Source organism: Poecilia reticulata, unplaced genomic scaffold (genome assembly GCF_000633615.1).
Source record: "Poecilia reticulata strain Guanapo unplaced genomic scaffold, Guppy_female_1.0+MT scaffold_196, whole genome shotgun sequence".
Taxonomy (NCBI): domain Eukaryota; kingdom Metazoa; phylum Chordata; class Actinopteri; order Cyprinodontiformes; family Poeciliidae; genus Poecilia; species Poecilia reticulata.
The window spans coordinates 271506-281658 of NW_007615020.1; the positions used below are offsets into that span (position 1 = coordinate 271506).

General features: G+C 39.3%; 1 protein-coding gene across 1 annotated transcript in view; it reads right to left on the reverse strand.

Annotated features, from left to right (window-relative positions):
- Positions 1-10153, reverse strand: part of abca2 (ATP-binding cassette, sub-family A (ABC1), member 2) — a 151562-nt gene that overhangs the window by 36730 nt on the left and 104679 nt on the right. Inside the window, exons 21-25 of the mRNA XM_017303181.1 lie at positions 9399-9579; positions 8267-8479; positions 3527-3723; positions 3014-3181; positions 1438-1634 (exon numbers count right to left, since the gene is read on the reverse strand). Of these exons, the coding sequence (XP_017158670.1) occupies positions 1438-1634; positions 3014-3181; positions 3527-3723; positions 8267-8479; positions 9399-9579 (956 nt within the window). The remainder of the gene's footprint in view (positions 1-1437; positions 1635-3013; positions 3182-3526; positions 3724-8266; positions 8480-9398; positions 9580-10153) is intronic.

Here is a 10153-nt window from a genome sequence, read left to right on the forward strand (position 1 = left end):
GTGAAGGAAAGAGGAGACCAGCTGCACAGGCAGGCTGAGAAATGAGATGCAGGTGATCGGTATCGGCAACAAGAGACAATGATCGCCGATCACCGATCACGCACTTTTTCACAAAAATCGGCCCGATTATGATCGGTAACCGATCGATCGGCACAACTCTAATTTTTAAAGTATTTTTTAATTGTATTGGTACATAGTTCAGTGTATTTAAATATGCTTAGTGGGGAATACAATAGAATAGGAACAGAATATTCTGATATTGATGTATGATGAGCATTTTACAAACCACACAGCCGTTCATAATTTATTTATTATTTAGTAATAGCAATACATATTTATATAAATATACAAACACAAATAATGATTAATAATAACAGATTAATAATGACTAATACTGAATAATATGATACATGTTTATATGTATATTTACATTTAAACATGTATAACCTAATATAAATTGTCTGTCGGCTGTTTTCCAGCCGACGAGTTCTAGCTTCAGAGTGATTCAGCAGCTGAGATTGACTCCAAAATCTGATGTTATTGATAAATGCCATAATATAATCTACTTATATTATGTCTATGTCTATGATTTCAACACCGTCTTATTATTATTATTATTATTATTATTATTATTATTATTATCACCAGAAGAGCATTTCCAAAGCTTAATTACTTATTACTTTAGACCACCATTTAGCTTTATACTATAATATCAGAGCAAGACCTAGAGAAACTCCTGTTAGTTTATAAATTGTGGAGTACTTAGCAACCCAGAAAAAGAATCACACATGAAGAACCAACATTCAGCTTTTTTTCTTACTCTTACTGCCTTGTTGCTGAAAATGTACTATATAAATAAAATTACCCTAACCCTTGTCATGCTATTGTTGTGGGGACTTTCTAGCAACTTCCATTCATTTCTGCAGCCTAACCCTAACCCCAATCCTAACCAAAACTCAATTCACACTAGTCTTAAACCTAACCCCTGACCCACAAACAGTGTTTCTCCTTGTGCAGACCAGGTTTCAGTCCCCACAATGCATCAAATACATGGCACATACACACCACACACACATACATGGTCAGAACATGTTAAAGAAAAAAAAGCTCCTGCTGGATGGGAAATATACTCTGCTTCCCCAAATTCATCAGACATAATGCTGCTCATATAACTTTATACCATCTGTTCAAATTCCACAAATAAATTCTGCTCAATCTAGAGAATATAGTGCAGAGTTGTGGCTGGAATTAATCTGCAATCTTCTCAAATAATATCTAAAAAAAAAAAAAAAAAAAAAAAGCATTGCGGCAGAAGGATAGCTCTAACATTTTGGTACTAAACTCGGCTAACTAAAGGTTGATCCTCAAGCAGTCTGTCTGGAAGAAATCTGCAGATTATCACAGACCCTGTTGACTTCAAGTGGAGCTGGTTTGTACCTGGAACAGCCTCTCAAAGCTGCCCTTCTTGACCGATTCGGAGGGCAGGACATAGGAGAGCTCAGTGTTGGAGTCTGACACCAGCAGGCAGGTAGCCACAAACTGCTGAATAAAGTCGGTGACCTGGGTTTCTGAGCAGGGTGACAGCGAAGAGGATGGAGATGAAGAGGAGGGAGACTTGGGCTGGCTGCCCTGGCCTGGAGGGTCAAACCAAGACACAAAGGCTGGTAAAGGAACATCACAAGGACTGATATGTAGTCTAACAGTAACCGAATGAATCAAGAATCCAGATTCAACTAATCAAACATGGCAGAAACAATGTGAACTCAATCAGGATCAGGACAGTAAGGTTCCAGCATGGCCTGCAGCTTGAACATGTGGAATTTGGGGGGGTTTTACACTGAAAGGGAAGTTGGAGTTTATTTTAAAGCAACATCAACAATAATATTACGTTAGAGTTGCAGTAGGTAACTTATAAAAATGTGGGACTGATGATGTGTGAAAGCTCCTCTCTGTGGTCTTACTATTATATGCATAAATACATCACTCCCGGTAAATCGCTTCTTAAAACTCACTTTTACTCTGGCATTTAATTGATGCATTGTTTTGTGCTGTTTTGTCACTTGTGTTGTTCTTGTACTGCACTTTGGTGCAGTTTTTATTTTACCTGTTTTAAAGTGCTATATAAATAAATTTGACATTGACAAGAATCAGGGATGAATTTTCTATTACACTGTTAGATAATTTGTCTTTCATTCTTGCCTTTAGCTTGTGTACCAGGATGTCGCAGAAGTCACTGGACTGCTCCCACTTGACCAGCAGACTAAAGCCCTTCCTGTGTCCTGTGTTGGTAGCATAATAGAAATATATCTGTATTTTAATGTACTCTTTTTTTTTTCACTTTTTGTGGAAGGGTGTGGAACACACCTCTGTAAAGCCGTGTGTCTGTTCATCAATGTCAATATAAAAGCGATTAGTCAGAATATGTTGTGTCAAATATAAACATTGTGCTCTTTATTCACAAAGCCTCCAAAACAATTAATCACATCAAAAAGTTAGAAATGTTGTATTTAGTGCTTTCTTTGATTCTCAAATATATTATAGAAATGTGTGTAAGAGAATGTGTATCAGTGACAGGTATTAACTTAAAATACTTTGCATTTTAGGAACTTTGGTCCATTTACTTGGATTAGCTTAATATAAGATATGCCACAGTCAGTAAGGCAGACCCAGTGATGTATTGCATGTCTGTGATCCTGGGGATAGAAGCATTTCTTATAAAAGAAATTTTAAACTAGATGTTGTTAAAACTGCACTTACAAATATCAGGAAAAGTCCTAAAGACTTTCCAAAAGTCTTTAGTTTTTGGAAAGGTTCTCATACTTTTGGTTTCCAAACCCTTTTGTTTGCTTTTGGAAACAGTCAGCTAATGTATTAGGAAAGAGTACATTAGCTGACTGCTGAATTCCACTAGCAGTCAAGTTTAATAGAAAACTGTTGATCAAGACCTCTTTAAAAGATTAAGGGACTGTGAAGGAAAATCTAAAGAAATAAGGGCGTAGATGCACACCTCTACCTTCACTTTGCTTTTTCACCAGCGTCAGTTTGTATCCATCTCCATAAGTGCTCTTCAAGAAAAGTGGTGTTCCACAGCACTTCAGCTTTCCATGTGAGATGATGGCAATGCGATCTCCCAAAAGATCGGCTTCGTCCATATGATGAGTGGACAGCAGGATGGTCCGGCCTGCAGCAGACGTACAAACAGATAATTACTGACAGCAACACATTAAAGGACAAGAGGAACATTGGCAGGGAAGCTTCGAAAACACATGTGGAGCATTACAGGAAACATTAGCATTAGTCAATGTTGTCAACGGCAAACAGGATCTAAACTACAATATGACCCCCATAAAACTCTGAGCCAGGAGGACTTCACTACACATGAAGAACAGGAAGTCGGACAACACTTAATGAGGCTGATCCTCTTGTGTTTAAGTCAGCAGTTACACACACACCCACACACAGCTAATGTTACAACACTTTAAATATCAGCCTGGATGGAAATAAGACTGCTTTAAGATCCACTCACCCTGTTTGTACTTGAGGATCAGGTCCCAGATGGCCCTGCGGGCGTAAGGATCCACCCCCGCAGTGGGCTCGTCCAGAATGACGGCCCTGGAGCCGCCTACGAAGGCGATGGCCACCGACAGCTTCCGCTTCATCCCACCTGACAGCGTCTGGACCAAGCTGTGGCGCTTGTTAGATAGCTCTAGGTCCACAATCATTCTGAACACGCACACGCACACACACACACACACACACACACACACACACACACACACACACACACACACACCCAATCAAACCAAGTTTATCTATGTAGCACATTTCAGGAGCAAAGTGCTTTAGATCAGTGGTCCCCAACCCCCAGTCTGTGGACCGGTACCGATCCGTGGACCAATTGGTACCGGGCTGTGCAAGAAATTATTAAATATTTCCGTTTTATGTATTATTTGAGTCTGGAGGATCTTTTATTTTGAAAATCCTTTAACCGGATTCTCTCGGTTACTTGCGTGCCAACATTGAGCCCACAAGCAGCAAAATGAGTAAGAAACAGATCAGATGTCTTTGGAAAGTTTCTCTGCAAAGAGGAAAAGGCCCAGAGAAGAGACAGGAGAATGGACTTATTCCGGACCGGTAGGTGAATCCCACGTTACAAGCCGCTCTGCGTAACATGCGGCGACCGGCTGCTAATGAGGGAATGAAGCTTCAAGCTGCTTCGCCACGTAGAGACCAAGCAGGCTGTGGATATAAGCAACACTTCAGGTGTTATTGTCTCCCATCACTCCCAAATGGGACCGTCTCGTTGCAGAGAAACAAGCTCATTATCGTGAGATAAAATTTTCACAAAAGAAAAATGTTCGTTTTTGTGGCACATCTGTATCTTATTTTGACGGAATATGTAAACGTTACCATAGCGACTAGAGTCAGAGAGAGTTTGGTCGAGAGGAGATGAGTAGAGCTTGTGAGGTTTAGACGGAAAGATTTAAGAATTGTCAGCCGATTCTCCAAACCTCTGTGACCACAGAGCTGATAAAACTACAACAGGTTTGATCGGTTTGTGTGTCCAAGGCAGGAGCAACACGAACCGATTCCAGTAACAAACATCATGATTCCAGAAGATAATCCACAAAACCCCCAACATAGCGGGAATTTAGAATAACCAAACACGGATGACAATGTAGAAACAATAGTGATAGTTTGTGGAGTTATTTTAAGAGATAAAAGACGTAACAAAAAGAAAAGGCGGTGGATAAAAGACGACGGGAGCAGCCGCTCTATTTGCTGCACTATGATTTGGAGGTGACTGTTTTTTCATAGTTAACATTTTTAACTGAATAAACATAATAATATATAATAATGGCCGTTAGATTTAATAATAAACATTTCCACATATCATCTCCGATATGTCAGCTGTTTAGGATTCCCCTCTGTTCTGACGTCACCGCGCTTTCTGATTGGCTACCTGTCACATTCAGCAGGTTGTATTCTCGTTCCCAGTCAGGGAAAACCCCACAGGCTGCGATAAAAGGGCCAAGACAACCCAAATTGGGTATATTCAGGATTTAGCGGGAACACCAACATTCCCGCTAAATGTTGGTCATTTAGCGGGATGAACATCAACATCCCATCAGATAAGGCCTGACGGCGTGAACCGTCAGGCCTTATCTGACGGTTCACGCCCCCTCTTTCACCTTCCCTGGGCCGCAGCAAAATTTCCAAGTCTTGACTGGTCCGCAGTAATAAAAAGGTTGGGGACCACTGATTTAGATGATTAAAACAGAACACAACAAACTACTTCAAACTACTATAAAAGAAACATTACAGTCCAGTAGCAAACTAAAAAAGTCATAAACAGCTGTAAACCAATCTCAAATGAATCTGTTTCAAAAGCAACTCTAAACAGGTGGGGTTTTAGTCTAGATTTAAAGGACGTCAGTGTTTCATCAGTTTTACAGTTTTCTGGAAGTTCGTTCCAGATTTGTGGTGCATAGAAGCTGAATGCTGCTTCTCCTCGTTTGGTTCTGGGAATGCAGAGCAGGAGCAGAACCAGAACCAGAACCTATCTATGTTTTCACATCCACCTGAATAATGTGTAGTTGCGCCACTGTGTGGAAGCTCAACTTTACCCTCTTAAAAAACCCAAATTCTCTACTTTCATTAGGGAACAAATTCATTTCTTCATTTTAACAAATAAATCCTCTGCTCCAAATATTTTTATTTTTTGGGACAAATTAAAAGCATTTCTGAGGGGTCAAATTACATCATATACTAAGGGAATAAATAAGAAATATAAGATTTAGCTTAACACTTTAGAAAGACAAATTTCTGATCTTGAGAAAACGTACCAAAATGCTCCAACTAAGGACATGTTCAGAGAACTGGTGAATCTGAAACTAAAACACAACACTATGCATACATATCAAGCAGAGAGAGCAATAATTAGGTCCAAAATTATTACTATTATACAAAAATTTTATGAACTTGGAGAAAAAGCATAGAAAGTATTGGCATGGCAACGTAAAACTGAGGAAAATAAACAATTAACGCTATTGAAAAACCCACAGAAGTTCTAACGTATAATGCCAGATAAGTCAATGAGTCCTTTAAAATTCAGATTTTTATACATCACAATCTTTCTTTTTATCCTCCATTGATTTGCCTTGCTTATCAGAGGAGGACATGGAGAACTTAGACAAACCCTTTCCTAGAATTACTGGATGTTAAGTCACTTCCGGGAAATAAAACCCCTGGTGAGGGTGGTTGTCCATTCGAGTTTTATAAAGAATTTCAAGACCTTCTTGTACCACTCTTGATGGATGTCCTTGAGCAAGGTGGAAGGAATGGCTGTTTTCCAGACTCCTTTGCTCCAGCTGTTATAACAGTCATCCATAAAAAGGGCAAAGATCCTCTAAAATGTTCTTCTTATAGATCAATCTCACTCCACAATACAGATTATAACGTAGTTACAAAAATGATAGCAAAAAGATTGGAAAGGTGTCTACCTTTACTTACCAACCTGGATCAAGCAGGGTGTATTTTAAATAGATTTTCGACTAATAATTTGAGGCATTTATCATAAAACATATTACTAACAAAAAACAGATGCCAAGTGTGGTCGCCTCATTTGATGCCAAAAGGTTGAATGGCAATACCTCTTTTCTGTCCTTAAGAAATTTGGTTTTGATGACAGGTTTGTCAATTTGATACAATCTCTTTCTAGATTCCGTCAAGCTAGAGTTGTTACCAATGGGATCACCTCTGAGTCATTCTGGCTGTAAAGAGGCAACAGACAGGGAGATCCAGTTAGTCCCGCCCTCTTTGTGCTTGCCATCGAGCCATTGGCTGAGGCCATTAGAATAAATCATAATATTAGTGGTTTTGAGATTGGCACCGACATGCACAAGATTTCACTTTGTGGACATTTTATTTTTAACCAATGCAGAACGCTCTCTTTGTCACCTTCAGGAACTACTGAGTAAATACAGATCATTTTCTAGATACAAAGTTAACGTGGTAAAAAGTGAGGTTTTACTGATGTCTGTATTTGACCACAGTAAAGTTAGAAGCATGTCCAATTTCAAATGGTCTCTCTTGAGGGTTTTAAATATTTAGGGGTGTTTGTTGATAGAAACCTTAAAAATCTCTTTAAACTCAACTTAGCTGGTCTCCTTCAGAAGGTGAGCGAGGATTTAGAAAAATGGATGGATTTACTTCTCACATTATTTGGTAGAATTAATGTCATAAAGATGAATATCCTCCCTAGGTTTCTATACATGTTTCAGCCACTTCCAATTCACGAGCTGGACTCGACAGGATCTATGAGCAATACTATTACCATCTGTCTCTCACCTATGTCTGATTCATATACATTTTTATTTAATCCTTATTGATTACTCCCTTCCCCATTTTAGTCCGTCTTGTTTTTTTGTTGTTATATTATCATTAATGTATTTTACTTTAGGTATGTCTCATTGTTTGAATTTTACTTGATCCTGAACCAGTTTTGTCCTGTCAGTTTACAATTGTGATGTTACTAAAAAATCCAAAATAAAGTATTCTAAAAAAAAAAAAACTGGGGTGATGTTTTCCATCTTCCTGGTTTTAGTCAGAACAGCAGCAGCAGCTTCTGGATCAGCTGCAGCTGTTTGACTGATTTATTAGTCAGACCTGTGAAGACGCTGCTGCAGTAATCAATGCGACTAAAGATAAACATGGATGAGTTTCTCTAGATGCTGAGACATCAGTCCTCTAGTCCTGGAGATGTTCTTCAGGTGATAGAAGGCCGACTGCTTATGGTAATTATTTACCATCGATTCGGCTGCAGTCAGGTTGCAGTCCTATTCTGATTTGTAGCTTAAATCCACAAGCAGACAGAATTCTGCTGCTTTACGTGTAACTTTGTTTCAGTACCTGGAGGGTGAGCATAAAGCAGGGAATTCTTAGAGCTCATATTTCCAGGCCTTATGTGTTGATTCCTTCAGAAACATAGAGATAGTTGCTAAAGCTGATCCAAGGAAGGCCTGACTATGTACAGTACTGTAGAAAATGAAACCCACCAAAATGAACTTGGTGTACTTTCATTACACCTTATAAGTGAACCTCATGCCGAGGTTCACTCACTGTTAGATTCAGGCTGTGGTAGAACACAATGAAATACTTTACTATTGTTAGCAGCTGATGTCCAAGAGACATTGACTTTCAACAATAAACAATGTTCATGTCTGCACAGGGGGAGCTGACAGCAACATGGCAGGCTGGTACTCACTTGTCCATCTCCTTGCGGATGTCGTCCTCTGCCATGCCCTTGAGCCTGGAGTAGAACCATAGGTGCTCCTCTACACTGAGCTTATCAAACAGAACGTTGTGCTGCGGACACATGCCCAGGTTCTGACGGATCCGATCCATTTCGGTGCGGATGTCGTGGCCGTATATGGTGGCAGAGCCGGAGGTGGGAGGAAACAAGCCTGTCAGGATGGACCTTTGATGAGGACAGAGACACACATGAAAAGCATGGTTTGTGGGTTCTGCCACTATGAGCCCAATTCAGTCTGGAGTGACTGATCAAATGATTGATGTGTAAATAATTGCCTTCGTTCTGTATTTTTCTGTAAATTATCCAAATGGTTTTATTGCAAATAGTCTAATCATTGTAGTTTGAATATAAATAATTTGAACTGAAACGGCCCATGAGGCTGACTTGTTGGAAGAAAGCGATTTAATGATTCTGATTATTTTGATGAGGGACAAACTGAAATTATTGTGGGATGTAAGTTTAAAGCAGCATTTGAAGCAAACTAAGAAATGGAAGAGGGGCTGTCCAACCTGCCTGATCCAACAGTGAAAACACAACATAACTTTTTCAAATTCAAATTATATTTAAAACAAAAATACTTTATTGATCCCAAAGGGAAATTAAATGTTAATGTAACTCATATCAATTCAAATTCTTTAGAGTTATTGTAGGCACTGATTGTTGCTGGCAGCAAAGATCTCCTGTAGCAGTCTGTATTACAGTGAATTTGAAGAAGCCTCTGACTGAAGATAGTCTGCTTACTCAAGACAGTGTCATGAAGAGGATGGTCAGGGTAGTCCATAATTTCCTTAAATTAATAAATAATGCTTCTTTTGACTTTTTAGGTCTTTATTATGCCTGTGGTCGTGTTTTGACACATTTTTGTATAATTTGCCAAATGCTTCGTAAACATCTTCAATCTCTGGCTGCAGAGTGGTCTACACAGGGTTTGCTATCCAGGCAAGAACACAATGATCTGGTTCTGAGATGTGATCTGATATAGTATCTGCAGATTTGTGTGCTTCTTCACTCTCACTAAATCACAACATAAATAAAACCAATGAGATGCTCCATTAAAGCAAAAACAGTTTGTCTTCCTCCTTACATGGTGGTGGTTTTTCCAGCTCCATTGTGTCCCAGGAAGGAGACCACCTGGTTTTCATAGAGGTTGAGGCTCAGGTTGTTGAGGGCCAGTTTGCTGCCGGTCTTGTACACCTTGGTCAGTTTGTCTATGCAGACCACCAGGCTCAGGTGGCTCGGCTCCTCCTCCATGCCCCGCATCTCCTCTGCAGTCACAGATGAAGAAGGTATTTTTCCTGGGATGTTCTCAGATGAGCTTAGAGATTATTCTGGGTTCATAATAAAAAAGGAATGAAAACAAATACTAAAAGATGAATAAACATGTTATTTTTTGCACAGACCCATGACTTGTAAATATATGCATTGTAGCTGTATCTAGCATGCAGTAGTTCAAGCCTTACCCCTGTTATTTAAGTTTAGAGAAGCAAAGTACTGAGAGTGTGCTTCTGGACTATATTTTTTGCAAAAGAAACATTAAAATGTTTCTTTTGCAAAGAAACATTTTAGTAGGAACAGCTTACCCTGCTCCCTACCGTCCTTACTGATAACTTTGCTTATGAATTATTTTTAAAGTCACAATTTTTATGGTTTTATTCACATTATCGACATCATAACTGGATTACCTCACTTTTCTTCACCTCCAAGTTGAACTAGGGCAAAATGCCCCCRTYYRACCCCAAGGACATTAGCAGTATTCTACAACGACTTCAGTTTTTAGAAACAAAGATTCAACGGCTGGAGGTGAACTTTGAGATCAACGCTACCTGTGGATATGAAACA